Source organism: Belonocnema kinseyi, chromosome 2 (assembly GCF_010883055.1).
Source record: "Belonocnema kinseyi isolate 2016_QV_RU_SX_M_011 chromosome 2, B_treatae_v1, whole genome shotgun sequence".
Lineage (NCBI taxonomy): Eukaryota > Metazoa > Arthropoda > Insecta > Hymenoptera > Cynipidae > Belonocnema > Belonocnema kinseyi.
The window spans coordinates 166,483,180-166,508,678 of record NC_046658.1 but is presented as its reverse complement, the minus strand read 5'-3'; the positions used below and the strand labels follow the sequence as shown (position 1 = coordinate 166,508,678).

The window sequence follows — 25,499 nt, the reverse complement described above, 5'->3', positions numbered from 1 at the left end:
TGTCCACATGTCGCTACCTCATCGAAAAGAAGTACCGAGTTAGCCTATCTACGAAAAAGGAATGGGCTAACGGTGAGGCACACCTGCTCAGTGATGAAGACAACTGGTTTACAGATGGCTCCAAGAACAAGGAGAACGCTGGAGCAGGTGTATATCGTAGAAGAAACCAAATGGGTCTCACAATTGCAATGGGGTCCTACGGAACAGTTCTACAATCTGAGATTATAGCCTTGCTCCAGTGCGTCTATAAGGCCTATAAGGTGTATGGCGGAAAAAGAAACATTTGCATCAGCTCAGATAGCAGGGCTGCTATCATAGCTCTGAATGGAACAACGACCACGTCGCTGCTAGTATGTGAGTGTCCTAACAGAAATGTTTATTGGACATGGAAACCTCCAGTATCACAGACATAAGACGGGGCTTGAAGAAGAAAGTCCCCTCTGTCGTCTGTGCGGAAAGGATAATGAAACTTACAATCAAATTCTCTGTCACTGCTCTGCGATTGCGGGGAAACGTGTAACACTCACAGGCAGCTTTTGCATCAGTGAGTCTGAAATATCAGCCAACAGCGTGGCTGCAGTCCTCTCTTTGTGAAGAGGGCTTTGGGGCCATGCTTATGGCTTATAAGGGCACGCAACGGGATTACCCAAGCGTCAAGGGCTGTGACGGTCTCAACCCAGAATATTAATAATGATTAATTTTTCAATTTATTTTCGACTTTTAAATGAAAGTTACGGAATAAATAATTCAAGCTAACAAAGATAATTTTCTAAACAATTTGTTATTTTTTAAAATAATAGTTGCTTTGAATATTTCTAGCAAGCTGTGTTTTTTTCTAGATAGTTTCTAGCCAGATAGTTGCGTTTTTTTAAACTTTTTGTACACATTTTACTATTTACAATTTTAATGAATGCAAGCCCTGTCGGACCGAAGGAACCAAATGGAGCCTCTACAAAGTACCCGTAAAGACCCCGTTAGGTACCCATTCGGTTCCTATGTAAAAAACTCGAGAAAACAGCAAAATCAACTTTTAAATTGTTGAAATTCGGATTCTACGTTACAAATTGCTATAGAAGGTCATGAAATAATCGCAATGGTTTCTTTTGCAAGGGTAAAAAGTTTAAAAAGATATGAGATGTATAACGCCTGTTGACTGTAGAGACTCCATTCGGCTCCTTCGATCCGTCAGGGAGTTAACAAAAATAATTGTTAAAATAATTTATTATGGTTCTTAATTATCTTCTCTAAAAGAAATGCTAGAAATATGCGTTTTTTAATATTCCGCTTTTATTTGCTGTTTCAGTTATGTACCAATAATAAATATTATTTTTAATTTAAACAAAGAGGGGGAAAATGTAAAAATTCGGGAAAAACTGCGACTTTCTAACAAAATGATGTAAGAGAAGATAGTTATAAACAATAATAAATTGTTAAAACAATTATATTTGTTCCCTTTAATTATACTCAAGTAAAAGTGGATACAATGTTCCAAATTCCAGAAAAAACGCAACTATCTGACATTAATATACGAGAAGATAGGTATACAAGCAATAAGATTTGTTTAAACAAATAGGTTTGTTAAAATTCAATAATTATCACTTCGCTAAAAGCAAAATGTGGACAAAAAGTTTAATATTTCAGAAAAAGCCGCGACTTTCTAACTCTACCCTGGCTGACCGAAGGAACCGAATGGAGCCTCTAGAAAGTACCCGTGAAGACCATATTGGGTCCCCATTCGGTTCCTTTTTAAAGAACTCGAAAAAACAGCAAAATCTACTTTTAAATTGTTGAAATTCGGATTCTACGTTAAAATTCCCCATAGAAGGTCACGGAATAATCGTAATAGTTTTTTTTGCAACGGTAAGAAGTTAATAAAAATATAAGACGTATAATGTCTGTTGACTGCTACTTACAGGCGTTGCGTTTGAAGTGTCGCAGTCAACAGGCGTTATACGTCTTTTATTTTTTTAAACTTTTTACCGTTGCAAAAAAACTATTTCAATTATTCCGTGACCTTCTATGAGGAATTTTAACGTAGAATCCGAATTTCAACAATTTAAAAGTTGATTTTGCTGTTTTTTCGAATTCTGTAAAAAGGAACCGAATGGGGACCCAATGGGGTCTTTACGGGTACTTTGTAGAGACTCCATGCGGTTCCTTCGGTCCGCCAGGGCTATCCTAAAAAAAATGACTGAAAACAAAAATAAATTGTTTAAAAAATTTATTTAAACAACTGATTATCAATAGAACGTAGTATTTCATATATTAGAAACAATTTGTATTTTTAAAAAACCGTAAAAAAATAATAATTGGCGTCAAAAACTCGCACAACCCAAAATAGAAATGTTGAGTTTCACCTCGATTTACCTAATATTGACGATTTTGAACAAAATGTGTAAAAAACTATTTTTTATTTGTGGGAAATACGTGTTAAATTTCATGGATCTTGCGGAACCACAAAATATCATTTTTTTAAAGTTACTTAGTTTTTAGTGGAGTTGACCAAGCCTGGGAACGATGAACTCGAAAATTCGCAAGAAAAATTTGGACCAACCTGTTGTATAGAAGTACTTGTTGTATAGGAGTAATTATTAATTAAATGTAAGTAACAGTTAGAAAAATAATCGTGCTAATAAACTAAAATTAATTATTTTTTTTACTGTATATTATCTGTAGATAATCTGAATCAATTTCCTGATCATTTCCCGATTTTCCATATTTCCTGATAGGGTAGACACCCTGTTTTTCTATGTATTTATACTATATATACCTCATATTTTATTTATTATCTTACATATTCATAAGATATTTATTAATGATTATTTTTTTTCTTTTATTTTCTTTAATGATTCATTTGTTTTGTTATTTATTTATATATACCTCAGCTTGATCCTTCTCATAATTGAATTCGTAAGTGAGGTTGTAAGTAGCACCAAAAGGCCACATAAAATGCAATTTATCTTTATTAAGTTGCATCAGGAAAACCATAATAACGAAAAGAGCGTTGACCATACAAAATTGAATGAGATATTTGTCACGTAAACTCTTCAAGTCCTTGGCAACTTTTGACTGAAATTCAATAGGAAATTCAATACAAAAAAAGAAACTTCAATCAAAAAGACGAATTTTCAACAAAATGTTAAATTTTCAACCGAACAGTTAGATTTCAATCCAACAAGTTGATTTTACAACAATAAAATTACTTATAAACCAACTTCCAGAATTTTTGACCAAATACTTGAATTTTTAACCAAAAAGATAAATTTTAAATCAAAAATGGAATAGTTAAATTTCCAGTTAAAAACATATTTTTCAATCGAACTGATGATTTTTTACCTGGAATAGTTATATTTTACACCAAAAAGATAAATTTTCATCCAAAAGAATAATTTCTACCAAATAAGACGGATTTTCAACGAAATACATAAATATTCAATTTAAAAAATTCAAATGCAACCAAAGAAATGAATTTTTAACTAAGATGATGGCATATTCAATTGGAATAATTACAATTTTAGGTTAAAAAAAAGAAATAATTTTTGAACAATAAGATGAATTTTCATCTAAAATAGTGAATATCTAACTGGAAAGATTTGTTTTTTATTCAAAAAGATAAATTTTCAAATAAGAAGATTAATTTGTGAACAGAAATATTTATTTTCTACAAAAAAGAAAACGATTTTTGAACAAAATACATGAATTTTCAAATAAAAGGCTTCATTTTGAACAAAAAAGATTATTTTTCGACCGAAAATTGAATAGTTAAATTTTTAATTAGAAAAATTAAAGTTGCACCGAAGAAATGAATTACAGTTTAAAAATAAACATTTTTTTAAACCAAAAAATGAATTTTCAAAGATGCAGATTAATTTTTAAAAAAATTAGTTTTCTACGAACAAAAAATTATTTTTAAATCAAATACATGAGCTTTCAACGAAATAGTTGAGTTTCGAAGTAAAAAAGATTAATTTTGAACTAAAATGGAATAGTTAAATTTTCAGTTTAAAAAAAATTAATTTTTAGACAAAATAATGAATTTCCAACTAAAATAATTAAAAATTCAACTGGAATACTTAAATTTTCAACCAAAACGAGTAATTTTGAAATAACAAAATTAATTTTTAAGCAAAAAGATTCTAAAAAAAAAACGATTTTCATCCAAAAGAATAATTTATACCAAAAAATACGGTATTTAAAAAAAATACATAAATTTTCAATTAAAAAAATTCAAATGCAATCAAAGAGATGAATTTTTAACTAAGATGATGGCATATTTAATTGAAATAGTTACAATTCTAGTTTAGAAAAAAATAAAATAAAAAATTTTCGACCAAAAAGATGAATTTTCATGTAAAACCATGAATATTTAACTGGAAAAGTTGATATTTTTTATCAATATGCCAACAGAAAAAATTTTTTTCTACACAAAAAAAACAACTCTTGAACAAAATACATGAATTTTCAACAATCAAATAGAATTTTGAACAAAAAAAAAGATCAATGTTCAACTAGCAATGGAATAGTTAAATTTTCAATTAGAAAATTATTATTTAACTAAAAAGATGAATTTTAGGCTAAGATAATGGAATGTTCAATTGGAATAGTTACAATTTCAGTTAAAAAAAATATATTTTTAGCGAAACAAGATAACTTTAAAAAAGATGGTTACATTTTAAAACAAGTGATTAATTCTTTACTAAAATTATGAATCTTCAACCAAAATAATTAAGATTCAACTGTAATTTTTGAATTTTCATTCAAAGAAAGTAATTTTCCATTACTTTTTTAAATATGCCTTATGAAATTATTCAAGTATGAAAAATTAGAGAAAATATCTACAAAATAGAGTAAATTTTCCAAAAGAGGGGAAAAATTTGAAAAACGGGAATAGGGGAATGAATTTCGACCAAAAATACTTGGATTTTCTTATTAGGTTCTTTTAATTCATTAATTTAGTTCGCATTTTCGCAAAAAAAAACGAGAGAAAGGGAAACTCTTTTAAAAAGGGATGAAAAAAGTGTAATTCTATAAAAAAGGGAAAGGGGGGGAGTATCAAGTCTGCTTCCATGAAATTAACGATAATCAAATTATTTTTCTGAATCGCAAACAACTTGCATTTTTTTGCAGAAAATTCATTTTCTTGGTTGAAAATTAATCTTTTTGCTTGAAAATTAATCTATTTTGGCTGGGAAGTTTTGTTGAAAATTCATTTTCATCGATGAGTTCAACTATTTGTTTAAACTTTAAATTAAATTTTTTTTGAAGTAATTATTTCGTAATATTTGGCAATAATTTTTTGCTTAAAATTAGAACTGGTTGATAATTAGTCTTTTTTTATTAAAGATTCAATTATTTTGTTTGAAAATTCGTCGTTTTACGCTGAAAACTCAATTATTTGGTCGAACATTAATTTTTTTTGTCAAAAATTCATATTTTTTTAAAAAACATTAAGCTATTTTTTGTAGAAAATTAATCTTTTTGTTTGAAAATTTCATTATTTTGATAAGAATGCATGTGTTTTATTAAAAATGCATGCATTGAAAAAAATCATTTATTTAGAAAATTAATCTTTCTGGTTGGAAATTTATCTTTTGGTTAAAAAATGAATTATTCTAGTTAAATTTAAATATTTCTAATTAAAAATTTAACTTCATTTTCAATTTTTGATGGAAAATTTTTATTTTTTACTTGAAAATTCATGTGCTTTGTTGAGAAGTCGTCTTCTTGGTAGAAATTAATCTTTTTGGTTGAAAATTCAACTATTTGGTTTAATATTAATTTGTTGTTAAAAATTCATATTATCGGGTTAAAAAATTAAGTCGTTTTGTAGAAAAGTCGTCTCTTCTTGTTTGAAAATTCTACATTTGTAGAAATTTCATCATTTTTTCGTTAAAAATACAAATGGTTGAAAATTAATTTTTGTTGGTTAAGAATTCAAATATTTTATTGAAAATTCGTTTTCTTGGATAAATTCAGATGTTTTTTAAAAATTTTAAATAATTTTTTTCTGAATTATTAAATGCAACTATTTGGTTAAAAATGAACATGTTCTGTTGAAAATTTGTTTTTTTTTTTTTAAGAAAATATTGATTAAATGCTTCGTTGAAAATCAAAAAAAAAATTTTGGCAGAAAATTAATCTTTTTGTTTGAAAATTGATCTTTTTGTTAATAAATGCAATTTTTGTAGAAAATAATCTTTTTGGCTGGGATTTAACCTTTTTGTTTAAAAATTCATTTTCTTATTAGAAAATTAACCTGTTTGGTTGAAAATTCCTCTTTTTTTGTAGAAATTTAATCTTCGTTTTTGAACATTCAACTATTTGGTTAAAAATTCATGTATTTTCAAAAAAATACATTTTTTTTAGAAAATTAATTTTTTTGTTTGAAAATTCCGCTATTTTAATTTTTTAACCATTTTTTTTACTCAAATTCAAAAAAATTGTTTTATTCAAATTCATGCATTTTTAGAAATAAAGGTGTTTTGTTGAAAATTCTTCTTCATGGTAGAAATTAATCTTTTTGGTTAAAAATGAATCTGTTTTTGTAAAAAATTCAAATATTTTATTAAAAATTCGTTTTTTTGTTAGAAAATTAATGATTAAATTTTTAGTTGAGAATTAAGAAAAAAACTTTTTTGATAGAAAGTTAATCTTTTCGTTTGGAAATTTATTTTTTTTTTTAATATTTATTCTTTTTGTTTGAAAATTATTTTTTTTGTTTGAAAATTAATCTTCTTGTTTGAAACTTTTTGATTACAAATTCAAGTTTTTTAGTTGAATCTTTATTATTTTAGTTGAAAATGTAGGTATCGTTGTTTGAAAATTGACCTTTTTTAGTTCAAAATTCAAATACTTTTTGGAAAATTCATGTATTTTGTTCAAAAATCGTCTTTTTTGTATTAAATTAATGTTTTCATTTGAAAACGCATCTTTTTGGTTGAAAATTCTTTTTATTTTTAAACTAAAATTGTAACTATTGTAAAAATTCATCTCTTTGTTTAAATTTTATTATTTTTAATTGACAATTTAACTACATTTTCAATTTTTGGTTGACAATTAAACTATTTCGTTTAATATTAATTTTGTTGTTAAAAACACATATTTTCGGGTTAAAAAATTAAACTATTTTATAGAAAATTCGTCCCTTTTTATTTGAAAATGATCTCTTTAGTAGAAATTTGATCTTTTTTCGTTAAAAACTGCAAATGGTTGAAAATTAACTTAATTTGTACTCACGTTTTTTTCTCTCGTTTCTTCATCTAGAACGATTGGTTTTAAATAAGCAGCAATAACATCTATCCAAAAAGTTTCCTCTTCAGTATCAAGATAACTGACTCCTCCTTTCCCCAATTCCGAATCAAACATCCAAGCCGGATTAATAACAAAATCAGTTTCGTCTCTTTCAGATCCGGAATAAATCCTCGATTCGCTAATACTCTCGGGTTTGGAATAATCCGAATCTTCGGCTTCCAGGTCGGATTTGTAAAAAGATTTGAAAGTCGAGCTTCCTACTTCCGAAAGGACTATGTCTTTTTCCGACTTGTAGTCGGAATTTTGCTTTTCTGATTTGTAAACTGTACTCTCTTTCTCATTTACGAATGAATTCACACATTCCATAACCGAAGTTGGACTTTCCTTTCCAACTTTTCTGGACAATAATTAGACATATTTTTCAATTAAATTAAATTAAAGTAATTAATTTAATTTTAATTTGATTAATTAATACATTAATTCATATTCTCGGTTTGAAAAGACAACTGTTTTATAGATAAATAATCATTTTGAAATAAAAATTCAATTATTTGGTTGCAAATTCATGTATTTTCAAACAAATGCATTTTTGGGTATAAATATAATCTTTTTGGTTGTAAATTTATCTTTTTCTTTAAAAATTCGTTTTTTGTTAGTAGAAAATAATTCTTTTTGTTTGAATATTAATTTAACTATTTAGAAAAAAATGAATGTGTTTTATTGAATATTCGCGTATTTAAAAAAAATGTATTTTTGTGTAGAAAATTAATCTTTTTGTTTGAAAATTCAACTATTTAGAAAAAAATTGATGTGTTTTATTGAAAATTCGTGTATTTAAAAAAATCATTTTTTTGGTAGAAAATTAATCTTTTTGGTTGAAAATTTATCTTTTTGTTTAAAATTTTATTAGAAAATAAGTTGCACGCTGTGTGAACTGAGCATTAGGACGATAAGGGGAAGAGGAATGCGTGAATGTGTTTGGGCAGGAAGTGTGTCCTGAGAAACGAGGGGGAGAGATTTCCAAGACGCGAGCGTGGCGAGTTGAGTTTTTTATTGCTTAGAACTTTTCTATCCTTGATAAACGGTATACTTAATTTGTGAGTTCTTAAGTTTGAGCAATCTATTTTATAGACCTGTTTCCTTGTATGATTAGATTAATCGTGGGATTATTCCAAGAGCAATAAGTGAAGTTTATAATATTCTAAGTGTGGGGTGGATACATAAATGTTGCCGATGTCTGCCTTCCATGGAACGAGTCCTGGAAACACTTATATTGTTTCGAAAAGTCCGACAACAAGAGTCACGCTTGAAAAGGATGAACAAAGGATCGAGATTCCAAGTTGTTTTCCACAAACTCCTAGTGGGACACTAGGACGAGATTTTCTTCGACAAAATTGGATTGCAACCGAGTATATGGGAGGAGGGATGTGGCATTGAGAACGTCACCATTTCTCATAGAACTGAGAATTGCATCGCCGGCGTGATCATCGTCTTTTGGCAGCCATGATGGACCCAAACGGCGTAAACGTATTTGAAAATTCGTGATATAACGAGACAGGTAGCCAATATGGCGCAGACGCGACTTTAGAGAACAGATGCTTCACGAACACAGATCTATATATACAGGATGCGCGTAATATTGCAGGAAACGCAATAAGCGATAGTTTGCCTAATGTGCCACGTAGAGATAATAACCTAGATATAACAATGCAAGGGCCACAGGTCTTGTCTCAAAATATAAATAACACAAACCAAAATCCGAATAACCTGGTTCCAAATAATTTAGGACCGATAAATCCTGGTTTCGATAGACCACAATTTGATCCTAGAAATCCACCGCCTGGCTTTGCGCCTCCCATTCAGGGAGCGTCAGTTGTTAATGTACATCCGCCGTCAGGAAGTAGTTCCGCGAACTATGATCAAATCCTTGTGCTAATGAATCAGGTTATTCAGCAAAATATGGCGCTGACTCAGCAGCCTGTGTCAATAAATGGCCTGAATCCTTTTTAATACAAACCGTAAAGTGTCACCTGCCAGGTGCTGCGCGCGCCTGGTTCTTGAGTCGTCAGAAGGACCTCACGAGTTGGGAGTTGCTCTGAGAATCATTTTGCAAAACTTTCATACGCGAAATCGATTTACCAGAAGCATTTACTAAAATGCAAAACCGCGTTCAAAACCTGAACGAGACTTTGGCTTCGTTCTTCTACAATAAAACAAAACTTTGTAAGAACCTACCTCTAAGCTTTCCCCAGGTTAAAGAACAAATATTGTCAGGCTTGAAGTCACTTGAACTAATGATAAGCGCATCAGCTGCGCCTCTCAAAGATGAAGTCGAGCTTCTAGCGGATCTCGAGAGATTGGACAGAACGGTTACAAGTTTTCATAAAAACAATACGCGTAACGATAAAAGAGGAAATTTAAGAATAGAAAATAGTAATGCAAGAGCCGAGAATAATAACGTGAAAACAGATAATAGTTTCGTGAAAAATAAAGAAACGCGCCCGAAACAGAATGGGACTACGACGGATAAAAATAACTGGAACGAAAGTCAGAGTAAAATGGAGTGTTTCATTTGCCAAAAGATAGGATACTTCTGACGCGAATGTACAGAGCCAAGGCGGGAACCATATTGCACAAATTGCAAAGAGAAAGTACACGGAAAGCGTAACTGCACAAAACCACGACGTTTGTAGCATCCAGTTGTAAACACGGTTGAAAATACATTCAACGAAACCTCGCGTAAATATATTAAAACAGTCATAATTAATGGGAAAACTGTGGAAGCTTTAACAGATGCAGGGAGTGCCGTATGTACTATTAAGGCGACAGCGGTCTTACGAGAGGGATTCGAGATAGAGTGAAAAACGAGTGAGCTCAAGGGAGTCGGTGCGGAAGGAAACGTTGTCAAGTCAGTGGGTATGGTACGCGGAGACATTGACATTGGTTGTTACTGAACAACCACACGTCGCTCTCCCATCGAGCTCCCATATCCGAAGAAAACGCACAGGAACCCGACGAGATCGAAATGCTCGCGATAACGACTAGAGAGCACGAGATTCTATTACACCAGAGATCAAACGAAAAATTAAAGCGGTTAATCCAAATTCTCGAGAAAGCGGACGAGGAAAGGTCAAGAGGCGAACGCCACGCGACACGTGATTACCGGCTGGAAGGAGGATTACTATACCGAGTAAATAAACGCGACGATATAGAAATTCTATTATACGTCATTCCAGCTTCTACGCGAAAAACGTTGGCAAACGTTATCACGACTTGGCAAATCACCTAGGTATCGATAAAGTCCTCGCGAAAATGCGTCGTTACTATTACTTTCCTAACATGCGCGGTTATATAAAAGAGCTTATAGCTGGGTGTCTGCCATGTATAGTGAACAAAAAGCCTAGATTCCGCCAGCTCGGGGAACTACACTTTATCCCGCCAGAAAATCGGCCCTTCGCGACAGTTCTCCTAGACCACTTGGGTCCCTTCCCAGTTAGTACCCGAGGTAACCGATACGTTCTCATGATAGTCGACAACTTAACAAGTGCGATGCGCTTGAAGCCACGAAAACCACGGAAACCACAGTGACAATCAATAGATTTAATAAAGTTGTTGAACAATTTGGCGCGTCAAACCGAGTAATCTGCAATAGGGGAACGAGCTTCACCTTAGAAAAATTTCGCGATTATTGTGAAAAACGCAGGATAAAGTTAATATTCAATTCGAGTAGGCATCCTCAGGCCAACGGATAAGTTAAGCGCGTTAATCAGTCGATCCTACTCCCTCTACGAGCTGGAGTCTGGGAAGGGAACGAATCCGAATGTGATAATAAACTAAAACAAATCGCGAGACATAAATTCATCAATTAACAAAACCACGGGTAAAGCGCCATACGAGGCACTATACGGGTATCTACCTCGTTTTGAAGAAGGGGTAACTAGAGAATTAACTGAGAACTGCGAAATCTATCGAGATCCGAGGATAGTCCGCGAGGAGATAACAAAAAGGAATCGAAAAAGCCCAAACGGTATATAAAGCAAGATACGATGAACACCGAAACGCTAGGGTAAAATATTAAATAGGTGTCATTGTTTATGTTAGCCTAAATCCAACTTCCACCGGGGAAAGCACAAAATTACAGTCATGTTATCGAGGTCCATACGTAGTTATCCGAAAAAATCCGAGTGACACCTATGAGATTCAATCTATTGTGGAAAGTCAAAGACTAAAATGTCCTCTTACGGCCCATGTGAGCCAATTGAAAATTTGGCGAGGTTGCACAATTGACGAAATCGATCAATATGAGATTGAAAGCGATCCCGAAGACGAGAGCGAGAATCAAATAACCGAGAACTCGTATAGTCCTGAAGGTGACAAAGATTTAAGCAGTACTTCTCTTAATTACAAAAACGAACGATGTATCGGTTAAGAAACGACCAAAACGCACCGTGCGGAAACCTGCTTATTTACAAGAATACGTGTGATAAATCCACCGTGAAGTCGAGAGAAAGTCATATGTTATGTAAACTAAACTGCGAGCGTACATATATGCGGCGAGTCGTTATAATATAAGTTTATACTCCTACAGAATATTGTGTTGAAGAGAAGAAGATTTGGTATAAAGAGAATAATCATGTCGATCCGAGATGTATAATACTATGTAACTGTACAAATAGAGAAAAACTTGAGTGTCATGTACGCTTGTAAAAAAAAGGAGCTTGAGGGCAAGTTCAAGTAAGGTTGGCAGAATATTAGAAAATAAGTTACAAGCTGTGTGAACTGAGCAGTAGGACGATAAAGGAGAGGGGAATGCGTGAATGTGTGTGGGCAGGAAGTGTGTACTGAGAAACGAGGGGGAGAGATTTCCGAGACGCGAGCGTGGCGAGTTGAGTTTTGTATTGTTTAGGACTTTTCTATGCTTAATAAACGGTATACTTAGTTTGTGAGTTATTAAATACGAGTAATCTGTTTCATATAATTGTTTTCCTGTATGATCAGATTAATCGTGGGATTATATCAAGAGCAATAAGTGAAGTTTATAATAATAAGATTTTTTCTTCGAAAATTTACCTACTTAGTTATGAATTCGTCTTTTTTTGGGGGAAATTTAATCTTCTTTGTGGAATTTTTAATTATTTGGTGGAAATAATTTCAAAACATTCATATCGCTGGTAGAAAATTATTCTTCTTGGTTGAAAATTCATCTAGTTGGTTCAAATTTAACTATGTTTGGTTGAAAATTCAACTGTTTTGTAGAAAGCCCATATTTTTAAATAAAAATGGAACTATTTGTTTGAAAATTAGTCCTCTTTGGTTCCATTCATATGTTTTTTTTTAATCTAAAATCTTTTATTAAAATACGAGGGCTGTTTGATAAGTCAGTTACTCTTTGAATAAGAGATTTTTTCGGCAAATAAGCATTTCATTTCGTCAACGCTATCTATGAATAGACTCTTGTTAAATCTTGAGCAAGTTGGGTCATTTGGTTTGTGTTTGACATTCATTGAAAGCACCTAACCTCGTGAATTTTAACGAAAATGGAAAAAAGTGAATTTCGTGTCCTAATTCAGCATTAATTTTTACGTATAAAAACCATTACTGAAACAAAGGAAAAGCTTGATAAATACTATGGGAACTCTGCACCATCAATTTCAATGGTTAAGAAGTGGTTAACTGAGTTCCGTTGTGGTCGTACCAATACAAGTGACGCCGAACGTTCAGGTCGCCCAAAAGAGGTCATCACGCCAGAAATCGTCGATAAAATCCATGGAATGATATTGGTAGATAGGATAGTGACAGTGCGTGAGGTGGCTGAGGCTGTAGGCATCTCAACTGAGGGGGTACATCACATTTTACACGAATATTTGGACATGAAAAAACTATCCGCGAGATGGGTGCCGCGATTGCTCATACTCGACCATAAGGGAAACCGTGTGACCACTTCAAAGGAGTGTTTGACGATGTTCAACCGCAATCCGGACGAGTTTTTGCACCGATCCGTAACCGTGGACGAAACGTGGATCCATCGGGTCTGTCGGCCAACAAGGTCATGGCCACAGTTTTTTGGGACGCACGCGATATCATTCACATCGATTACCTTCAGAAGGGTAAAAAAATCAACGTTCAATCTTATTCAGAGCTTTTAGTCAGATTCGATACTGATTTGAAGAAAAAACGACTGCATTTGTCGAAGAAAAAAGTGCTGTTCCATCCGGACAATGCACGGGTGCACACGTCTGTAGTTGAGATGGCAAAAATCCATATATTGGGCTATGAACTGCTACCTCATCCAACATATCCTCCAGATTTAGCCGCCTGCGACTATTTCCTGTTTCTAAACCTGAAGAAATGGTTGGGCGGTAAGAGATTTGGGTTGAATGAAGAGTTCATCACCGAAACAAACGCCTATTTTGAGGGCCTTAAGAAAACCTATTATTTGGAAGGAATAAAAAAATGGGAAAGACGCTGGACTAAGTGTATCGAACTAAAAGGATATTATGTTGAGAAATAAAACGATTTTTGCCGAAACAAATCTCTTATTCAAAAAGTCACTGACTTATCAAACAGCCCTCGTATCAACTATTGTATTTTTTATTGAGAATTTATCTTTTTTTGTTGGAAATTCAAATATTTGTTTAGAAGTTAAATTACTTTGTCAAAAATTAAATTTTTGTAAAAAATTCATATATTTCGTTTAAAATTAACTTCTTTTCTTAAAAATTCATATTGTTTGTTTGAAAATGCAGCCGATTTGTGAGGTCCAAAATATTTAAAGATCACCTTTCGATTGCATCTATACGAGCTTCTATACGAGAAAGCATGTCAGCTATGTCATTAAGTTTTATTTCTTCTTCAGATTCTTTCTTATGAGTGCATAGCATACATTTGAATAATCCAGCTACAGAAAATTCGATAGATCCTTCTGTATCATTTGTCTTATCTTTCTTGTTATTTTTCTTTTCATCTGAATTAGGCGCTGAACCTGATTTAGTTTCTTGAGCACCCTTTCAATATAATTAAAAAATTATTTTCCTACTTAATGGTATATTAGAGTGTCTACCCGACCGATTATTTTAAATTTCCGGTAATTTCGCATTTTCCTGTCGGTCAATTGTTAATTTTCCCCTGTCAATTTAAATAAGTTCAGAATTATAATTATTTTCAAAAATTTCTGTTCCTTCTCAATTCTATTTATTTCAAATATTTTTTATTATAATACAGAAATATATTTCTAAAATTTTAAACAGAATTTTTTTTTAATTTCCTTCTTCTGAATCAGAATTAAAATTGTTTTTATAAATTCTCGTTCCATATCAAAAAATATATTTCTTTTATTTTTATCCTCTCGAAACTCAGAATTATAAATCTTTACGAAATTTCCTATTCTAAAGTGCACCTTAAATGAAAATTATAATCCCTTACGGAAATTCCCTGTCCTAAAGTATGAATTATAATTCTTACGAGAATTTTTTTTATATTTAATTTAATTATAACAGTCGAAATTCAGAATATATATATATATATATATATATATATATATACATACACATATATATATATAAAATATATAAAACCACTTTTAATTCCCGATTTCGCGGGGAGGTAGACACCCTGTAAAAAAAAATATGTAAAATACAAGGGGCTAATTACTCCTGCAATCTGGTGTAATCTCACTCTGCAATCTTATTCCGTCAGATTGAATAGAAATTCCATGGCATTTCAAATATTTCCAAACATATCCCGAGATTTTAACAGATTCTAAAGGATTTATGTAAATTCTGAGGGGCTTTATGAATTTAAATAAATATTCAATATTAATGTATTAAAATATTAAAATATTAATTTGATAAATTAAATTAAATTTGAAGGAATTAAAGGATTTCAAAGATTTACACGGATTTCAAAGTTTTTTTTAAAGAGAACTTTAATAAATAGGTTTATTTACATTTAAGTTCCAGGGAACTTCCATAGATCTTGAGAAAATTCGTCAGAAGACATGAAAATTGAACGGAATTTTAAATATTTCCAATCATATCAAATTTCGAGGGACTGCTACAGTTTGTAAGGCTTTTAAAACATGGACATAGGAAACAAGGGTCTAGGCATGCCATTGCGGGGGTGATGCAATGAGGGGGGAGGTCCGCCACCTTTTGATGTCCCGCGACAAACATGGCAACACCCACATGTTTATATTTTCATGCACAGTTTTTCGGCAAAAATGCTCGTGCGCATAATCAAATGGCACATCGTAAGATGGCGGCTCTCCCCACTCATGAAATTATCCCCCCTACCGTGGATTCAACCCCGCTCGCCAAGTTAGGATGGCATGCCTAGTCCCGTGTTTCCTATGTCCATGCTTTTAAAATATTAGGTGTGGAACTAAATTCCCGCTGTATGTCAATAGATGGCTCCAGCAGTAAGTGCTGGTTGATTTGGCATATTCAAAGCGTCATGAATCAAGCTTAGACATATGGTTAACAAACCTTTTTGACACATTAGTGATTTTGTTTTCCTATCATATACTTTTGGTTGTGTAAAAATGTCTGATTTTGTGCCAAATAATCGTCATTAGCGGGAAGTGTTGATTTTCTTCTTTCATTAGAAGAAAGCGGCGGCTGAAGCGTATCGGGAGCTCCAAAAAGTTTACGGAGATGCTGCTATAAGTGAAGCAAGGTGACCGATTTGTGCCATTTGGTGCCATTTGAGTGTCGTTTTTTTGTCTGTGAACAACTGCTTCAGCGGCGAAAAAGGAAGGGTTTTCTTCATCGCATCGAGTCGAGTAATTTAATATGGATTCATTACAGCAAACCAAAGAAAAGAAAGTCATGGGGACTGCCCGGTCATGCTTCTACGTCGTCGGTTCGGCCGAATATTCACGCATCAATACTTCCCGCAAATGACGATTATTTGACACAAAATTAGACATTTTCACACAACCAAAAGTATATGACCCCAAATCAAAATCACTAATGTGTCAAAAGGGTTTGTTTACCATATGTCTAAGCTTGGTTCATGACGTTGTGATTATTTCGAAATCTAACAGCACTTATTGTTGGAGTCATCTATTGACAAACAGCAGAAACATAGTTGCTCGCCTAATAATTTGATCGGATTTCTAAATACTTTTACTAGGTTTTAAATATTGCATCGGTTTTCAAGAGATTAAAAATATTTCCATGGATTTCAAAACATTTCTTAAGTTTCAGGGATTTTATTAAGTCTCCAAGGATTTCAAGCGATTTCAAAGATTTCTGGAGATTCGCACTTTTTTTTAGAAAAATTAAATAAATAAGTTGAATTTAAGTTATATTCGTTAAATCTCGAAAGATTTCGAGGCATTTCAACGTTTTTTTTATAGAGAATTAACTGTAATGAATAAGTTTAATTTCACTTAAAACTGAGGGTTTCAAAGAATTTCGCAGAATTTTCAAAGATTTCAATTGATTTCTAGAGAGCTATGGAAAATATAAATGAAATTTCATTGCATTTCAAGGAATTAATAGCGATTCCAAATATTTCAAACGATGTTAAGGTATTTCCAGGAATTTGACAAATTATAAAGGCATTTATTATGAACTACAAGGATTTAAAGAAATTTCCAAGATTTCTAGGGATTAAAATTTTATTTTATAGCGAACTTTAATGAATAAGTTTAATTATCATTATAATTGAGGGCTTTTAAATGATTTACTCCACAGATTTAAAGGGATTTTTTGTGTACTTTGAAAAATAAATTAAATTAAATTTCATTAGTTTTATAAACGAATTTAAATTTTATTATCCAATTTTCATATAATCTGGTTTAATTGCAATTATGTTCGAGGTATTTTAAAGAATTTTGCATAATTTACAATAATTTTAGGAGATTTCTCGAGAAATCTGGAAAATAAATGAAATTTCAATTAAATTCAAAGGATTCAACATTTTAATAGAGAATTATTTAATTTGATTCAAAATTCGTCTTTTTTGGTAGTAAATTAATCTTTTTCTTTAAAAATTAATCTTTTTTAGTTGAAAATTCAACTTTTTGCGGTTAAAAGCTTAACAGCTTGGTTTTGAAGTTGAACTACTTTCTTAAAAATTCTTTTTTTGGTTTTGTTGAATATTCTTTTTTTTTGTTCTTGAAAAATTACTTTGGGTAATTGAAAATTTAACTATTCTGTTTTTGGTCGAAAATAGTTATTTTTTAAGTAAAAATTCGAGTTTTTGTTAATATTCAACTATTTTCTTAAAAATTCGTTTGTTTATTTAAATGAATCTAATTTAGTTGAAAATTCAAATTTTTGGTTGAAAATTCCCAATTTTTTTTGGAAATTCGTCTTTTTTGGTCTAAAAATAACATTTTAAATCAAAATTTCATAGTTTTCAATTTAGTAAGAAAAGCAACTATTTGCTAGAAAATTAGTTTTTTTAAATAATTTAAAATTAGATTGTTTAAATTAAAAGTTTAACTATTCACTTTTTGGTTCGAAATTCACCTCTCTTAGTTCAAAAATTCAATAATACCCGGATTAACTGTCACATAACATTTAATTAGGCACATGTCAGTAATTTCTCTGAAAATCACTATTTCATTTTAATTTTTGATTTATTACAATATATAGGCATATTAAATATAAAATTATATACGAAAAATTCATTAAGATTCCTTTGAAAATTAAAAATGGTTTTTTATCTTAGAAAATTAATTTTAAGAAAATATTTAAGAGGATTTCCAAAATTTTAAACAAAAATTAGAAACTTTTAAGGGATAATTTTTTATTTTGTAGGATTGATTAAGGATTTAAGATTTTTAAAGTATGAAGACAATGAAAAAATTTTCTTAAGATTTCTGGGCAAATTTCCAATTATATTTTTGTTTTAAAACTTATTTTTTGCAAAATACTTATAGAGTTTAAAATCAAGACAAATTTGGAAGTATGAAAAGAGAACAATCCTTGTTTTAGAAAAAATTCAATTTTGTTGAAAGATATTTAGAAATTTTGAAGAGATTAAAAATAATTAAAAATTTGAAATGATTCCAAAATTTTTTTAACAAAATATTTTTTTTGAAAATTTGTAAATAAGATTTTGGCGGTTTTAAATGATTGTTTAAGATCTTCAGGTTACAACAAAATATATTTAAGATTCCTGTAAAAAATATTAACGTTTTTTCTTTAAAAAAATAATTTAAAAAAAATATTTAACAAGATTTAAAAAGAAAATTTTGATGTATAAATAACAATTGAACAATTATTAGTTTTTGACAATTGAAAATAAAAAAATTTAACTTCTAGTTGAAAAAGTGTTTATTTAAAAAAAATTGTAATCTATCAAACTTTAATGATTTTGACTGAAATTGCTTAAAATTATATAATATAAAAAAAATGCAATTCGTTGATTCATGCTTCAAATCAGAGCATTTAAAATTATAGCGTGGATTTTTTTGAACCTTCGATCTGTACAATTTATGAAAGTTAGAACTTTGTTATTTTGTAGTTTACCGATATTTATTTAAAAATTGAAAAATTAAAAATTATTCTTCGTTATTTGTCAATTAATTTTAACTGTATACTTAAAAAGATTCTAAAAGATTTACAAAATTGTCAGAAAATAATTAATGAAATTCTTTTGGGTATTTAAAATTTAATTTTGAATTCATTTATGGCTTATATTCTAATGCAAAATACCTGATTGCATAATTCTATGGAGTCATGGCTTAATTTATTATATGAATGTATTAATATGTTTATGAAAAGTACCGCCAGGATACTTTTCTTTTAGAATCACGCTAGGCCACTTTTTCTTTTAAGCCTACACCATTGCCTGAAATCAATGGAATATTTTGCAGTTTTTTGGGGTCCACCAAAAATCCGAGTAATTAACCCCTTGATGAAATAAAAATTTGCTTACTGGCTTTGTAGCGTCTGGAGCTTTAGAATCTCTCGTTCCCCAAGAAACGTTATGAAGATTGAAAATAGCGAAGATGATTAAAAGCATATACATCGAAGGGACAGTGACGTAATAAATTATTCCACACACAAGACAAGACCATTCTCTAGGATGAAGAAGACCCGCTATTATCAGCTGACCAGCAACTATAAAAAATAGAAGAGTACTTGGTGCAAGCCATCCATCCTCGACGATTTGAAGCATTATTCCAACTAGGACAATGCCCATTATTAGTGCATAAAGTGCTGAAATTATTTCGGCAACCTTTAACTGAAAAAGGGGAATCTTCCATTATTTTTAATTGCAATGAAATTAATTTGATAAGAAACTTTTAAATTAAAATAAATATTTACTAGATATTTATTAATAGATTTAATGCTTTCACGATTATTCATTTTGATAAAAGAGATATTTCGGGTTTCACTCGTGTCAAAAAAACTACGAATTTTTTGCCGACGTCTCATGAACATTGCAGATCACTTCTTCAGGGCTGACCTGAAACTGAGGTATCAGGTCATGTTGTTCTTAGATATACTCTCTACGATGCTTGTGATTGGCCAGAGCGCCCCACCAATGGGGACTGGTCGAACTTGATTGGCCAATCAAGTCTTTTTTTAAAATCCGGGAGAACGGAAAGCCAAATCGGATTGGTATTATATCCATTGTCCCTATTGATGTTCTGAGGCTGTTTTAAGATTTCGGTTGCTTTTCTATGTTTTCTTGGAAAGATGTTGTGTCTTTTTGCAATGACTGTTGTTTCGTCAAATAAAATGTTATGTCCTGCTTCGATATGATGTTCAGCTAGTGCTGATTGCGTGAAATGTTTTAGCCTAACTTTACTCTCATGTTTCTTAATACGCTGGCTCACCGCGCTCCCGGTTTCTCCAATATAGACTTTGCCACAAGAAAAGTGATTTTATATACTCCTGGATCACTGAGGGGTGCCTTTTTATCTTTAGGGTTATTTAGTAGTTGTCCTATTTTCGCAGGTTGTTTAAATATGGTTTGGATGTTGTGTTTGTTGAGAATTCTTCCTATTTGTTCTGTGACACTTTGCATGTAGGGTAGGGTGGTGGTCGTTTTTATCTCTCTGTCTTTCGTAGGTTGTGTTGGCTTGTTTTTTTGAGTGTATTTTCTTTCTGCTTTATCATTTTGTTTGTGTAATTGTTCTGTATTAGGATTTGTTTAACGTTTTGTAATTCCTTTTGTAAGTTATCTTTGTCTGTTATGGAGACAGCTCTGTATACAAGGGAGTTGATGACCGATAGTTTTTGAGATGGGTGATGGTGGGAGGAGGCATGTAGGTACCTGCTTGTTGCGTGGGTTTTCTGTAAACTTCATGTCCTAATGTGTTATCAGATTTTTTGTGAACTAATACGTCCAAGAAGGGTAGTTTTTCGTTTTGTTCTATTTACATGGTGAACTGGATATTAGGATGTAATTGATTGATGAAATCGAAAAACTTATTTAGTTCATCTCGTCCATGTCGCCAGATGACAAAAGTATCATCAACGTAACGGAATCAGAATTCGGGTTTAAGCTTGGCTTGGTTAAAAAATGTTAGTTTCTAGATGTTCCATAAAGACACGGGCTATAATAGGTGAGAATGGGGATCCCATTGCTGCCCCTGAGGTTTGTTCGTAGAATTTGTTATTGAACGAGAAGTAAGTATTATTGAGACAGTGTTCTATCAAAGGTACGAGATCGGAAGGGAAGTTTGTAAAAGATTTAACAATATTAATTGTATCAGAGATTGGTACTTTCGTAAAGAGAGATACTATGTCGAAACTCACTATGATGTCTTGGGTTTGAATGTGCATCTGTTGTATCTTTTTAATAAAGTCAAATGAGTTTTGAACGTGAGTGATGGAGTTTCCTGTAAAAGGCTTTAGTTTTGTAGCGAGAAAGCGTACTGTGCTGTAAGTTGGAGAGATGGGGTTAGTAGGTATGAATTTCGATATTGTTTGGCTGGCAAGTTTAGAGTCTTTGAGAAGGGCTTTGGTTTTACATACTATTGTTTTTATAGGGTATTTTTTAAGTTTTGCGTATGTACCGTCAGTTACAAGGTCCATGATTTTGTTGTTATAGTCTTCTTTGTTCATTATCACTGTTCCGTTGCTTTTATCTACGGGTAATATTATAATATCTTTATTTCGATTGAGTTCTTTAATTGCGCTTTTTCTTGGATTGTTAAGTTTGAGGAGGGAACTTTAGCTTTGCGTAAAATGTTGGCCGTTCTACGTCGTATGCCATTCCCTTTTTCGGGTGGAAGGGAATATATTGTGGATTCTGAATTACTGATTATTTCTTCTTTTGGGATTTTTGATGGAGCTATTGCAAAATGTTGTCCTTTAGATAAAGCTGAAATCATTTTATTGTTGAGAGGATGGTCAGAGATGTTTTTTACTGTATTTGTTAGTTGAGTTTGCTTTACTGGAAGTAATTTGTCAAATTTTGTTTTTTGCTTTTGAGTGGAAAGCTCTTTAATCCGTTGGGATTGTTCAAACGACATGCGGTCCAATGTAGACCAAATGTCAAATCTGAAGGTGTTTGATAGGAAAATGTGAAGTTTGAATACTCTTTTTAGAGGAAGTGTGCAAAAGAAATTTGGTATGTTGTATTCTTTCTTTTACGAGAAGCAAATTGGTATTTTGCAGAATTGATTTGGATTTAGATGTTCCCAGATTATTTTTCAGTCGTAAGAATTTTAGGACGATTTTGTTGTTCCTGCACCGTTTCAAAAAAGCTAAGGGTGTTAGTAGCTTACCTTGAGAAGTCCTGAGCTTACTAAAGGTGTTGGTTTTAGTAAGAATTCTCTCCCTGTAGAGTTCCTTAATAATAGATTTAATGTTTTCACGATGATTCATTTTGATAAAAAGAGAGATAAAAGAGATCCTAGAGAGTACACCTAAGAACAAAATGATCTGATACCTCAGTTTCAGGTCAGCCCTGAAGAAGTGAACTGCAATTTTCACGAAAAGTCGGCAAAAAATTGGTAGATATTTATTTTTAAGTCCTCGCAAAATAAGGGAATTAGGGGGAAATATAATACGAATAATACGAAAATAGGGGAATAAATAAAATTATTTTAGATACAATTTTCCAAATAATTCAAGTCGAAATTTTCGAAATTTTTTCAACCAAACATAGGACGAATAAAAAAGGAGTTGAGTTTTCAAGCTTAACAATTAAATGTAAAATGATTTTTGACTTTTAAACTCTAAAAAATGAATTTTTAAGAAAAAAGTTTATTTTCAACCAAGAAAGATGAATTTTCAACCAAACAGTTTAATTTTCTACTAAGAAGTTGTCAAATAATTTAAATTTCAAGCAAAAGAGAAAATGATTTTAATAAAAAGTTGCATTTTTAACCGGGTAGATGAATTTTCAACCTACCAAAAATAATATTCTAACAACAACAACAAAAAGACACGAATTTTCAACAAAGGATTTGAGATTTCTAGCTGAAAAAAGAGAATCTTTTAGAACAAAATTTGACTTTTAAACTCGAAAAGATGAATTTAAACAAAAAAATCATTTTCTACCAAGAAAGCTTTTTAATCAAGAGAGAAAAAATCTAATACATTGTTTAATTTTTAAGCTAACTTCCAATAAAAAAGTTAATTTTCTAACAAATTAGTAGAATTTTCAACACAAAAAAATGAATTTTTAACAAAAGAGTAAATTTAAAAAAAAATAGTTCATTAAAAAAGAATTAACTTACAAACAAAAAAAGAATTAATTTTTAATTTACAAAGACAAATTATCTATTCAAAAAACTAATATTCAACAAAAGAGTTAAATTTTCTACAAAAAAAAGATGAGTTTTTAACAAAATATTTAAGTCTATAACAAAATAATTTAATTTTCATACAGAAGAGATAAATTCTGAATTATAAATATAACAGTAAAGGGTAAGTTTGGTAAAAATGAAGAAAGTATACTTTTTTGAATTCTTCGTATTATTATTTAATAAATGACTAAAAATCTTACTTGAACGGGTTCTTTGCAGGCGAGACAAATGATTACGAAAGTCAGAATGGGTATCAAATTATACGATAAACTAGTATAGTTGTCAATTCGAAAAGCAGCGACTAAAGCTCCCACCAACATTAGGAAAATCGTTCCTGGTCCCAGAATCGTAGATCCTATATCGTAAAAAACTTATTTTTAAATTAAGCTTACCAATATTTATGACATAAAATTATTCGTTATAAGAATTTGATTTTTAAAATTGCCTGACTTTTCCGTGGTCAGTTTTATTTTCGCAGACCAATAATTGTTTTATTCAAAAAGTCAGTACCAGTACCAAAAAAATGATCGAGAATAACATTCCTAGGAAAACTTTGAATTATTTCAAAAGATGTTTTAAAGTTTTTAAAGAATTTCGAATATAACATAAAATTTGAAAAGACTTACCACTACTTATTTATATTGAAAAATTAATTTTAAGAGAATAAATATTTCAAAAGACTTCAAAAGTTTCTAAAAGATACAATAATAATTTTTAAATGAAATGGTTTGAACATATGAAAAAAAACAAAATGACGAATTTTTAACTTAAATGATGAATCTTTAACTAGTGTAATTGAATTTTCAACCAAAAAGATGAATATTCAACCCAGAAGATTAATCTCTATCAAAAAGAAGAATTTTCCACTAAAAAAGGAAGTTTTTCAATCAAAAATTGTAGAGTAAAATTTTAAGCTGAAAAAAATGTTTAACGGAAAAAATAAATTTTCAACTGAAATTATAGAATATACAATTTTAATATTGAAATATTCAGTAAAAAATTAACTTTCAGCCGAAGCTGGTCAAATTAAAACGATTTTTTAACAAAATAGCTATTTTTCAACAAAAGAGCTTACCTTTGAAACAATCAATTTAATTTTTATTCCAAAAAAGATCAATTCTGAACTAAGAAAGATTTTTCATTCCAGAAAGAGAAAAAATTGCAAACAGTTGAATTTTCAAGCAAAAAGATGACTTTTAAACTAAAATTATTATTATTATTTTATTGTTTTTTTGAACTTTCACTCGGGTAAATCCGGTTATAAATCATAGCCACGGACTAAGTCAAGTGACTAATGAGATATGAATGTTATAAGTTAATTCAACTAATTTAATACGATGCTTGAAATCTCCTGCGATGATGTTGTAGGTATACAATAACGAGCGACCACGAGCGTTGGAGGTGACAAAATTCACCTCAGGATGCTTTCTTAGAGCTATCATCTGCCACTCCACGGGCTTTCAGTCGCTCACTTCCTGATGGTCAAGAAAGTTTCTTACAATGCGACAGGTGTTCAATAGAACCACTTTCTGAGCTTCTGGCGATACCCTACTGACTTCTAAATATTCAAGATGTTCAGTGCATCTTGCGTGCACATTGCCTGTAACCGAAATCATAATGGGATGAATATATGCATGATTGACATTCATCCATAAGGTCTTTACTTCATGCCTTAACTCGCGATACTTGTGGATCTTAGTTGTATAGGTTGACTGCAAATTTCGGTTAAGCGGACAAGCAATGTCTATGATGTAGATTCTTCCACCTTTTTTCTTTCGCATCACGATGTCAGGTCGATTGGCCCAAATGTAATGATCCGTTTGGAAAGTAACATACCAATATAAGATGTAATCGTCGCTTTCTAAAACGGGCATTGGAATGTATCTATAGAAGGGCATCACTTTTTTTGAAGTGTCCTAGGTTCAGGGCGAGTTGTTGATGTATGATGCCCGATACATCATTATGTCTGTTCATATATTCTCTCTGAGCTATTACACGACAGCCATCAATAATGTGCTCGATGGATTCGTTGATATCTCCACATAATCGGCACCGGTCAACCACGTCTTGATTCAACACGTCTTTGCGATAATTTCTGGTGCCGACAACCTTGTCCTGTATCGCAATGACGAATCCTTCCGTCTCTGGATACTGAACACTCTTTCTTAGCCAAATATTGGATGCCTCACTATCCACTAATGCTCGCCATGGATGGCTTTCTGCCTCCATTGTATTTCTAATTCCTCTATGGTTTCTGCCTTGATATTCAAGGCCCCATCCAAGGACAAATTGAAGGGCTTATAGTCAAAATCTGCTTTACAGATGCTACTGTAAAGCGCAACATTTCCTTTGCTGTTAAAATAGTCTCGCAACTGTATAACTTGTGACTCACACAGTTTTTGGACATCTACAACGCCCCTACCCCCTATACCAGGTGTATACATATGAAACCGGTATTGCCATTTAGCGGCCAGTAGGCACACTTGTAGGCACTGTCGGAACTTACCATTTGTGCTAATTGGCG

At 31.4% G+C, this 25,499-nt stretch overlaps 1 protein-coding gene across 1 annotated transcript in view; it reads right to left on the bottom strand.

The window, feature by feature from the left end:
- LOC117183057 (chitin synthase chs-2-like) overlaps positions 1-25,499 on the bottom strand; it is a 74,421-nt gene that overhangs the window by 10,838 nt on the left and 38,084 nt on the right. The window contains 6 exon segments of the mRNA XM_033376212.1: positions 2,881-3,069; positions 7,237-7,648; positions 14,032-14,186; positions 14,471-14,521; positions 19,117-19,452; positions 23,176-23,330. Of these exon segments, the coding sequence (XP_033232103.1) occupies positions 2,881-3,069; positions 7,237-7,648; positions 14,032-14,186; positions 14,471-14,521; positions 19,117-19,452; positions 23,176-23,330 (1,298 nt within the window).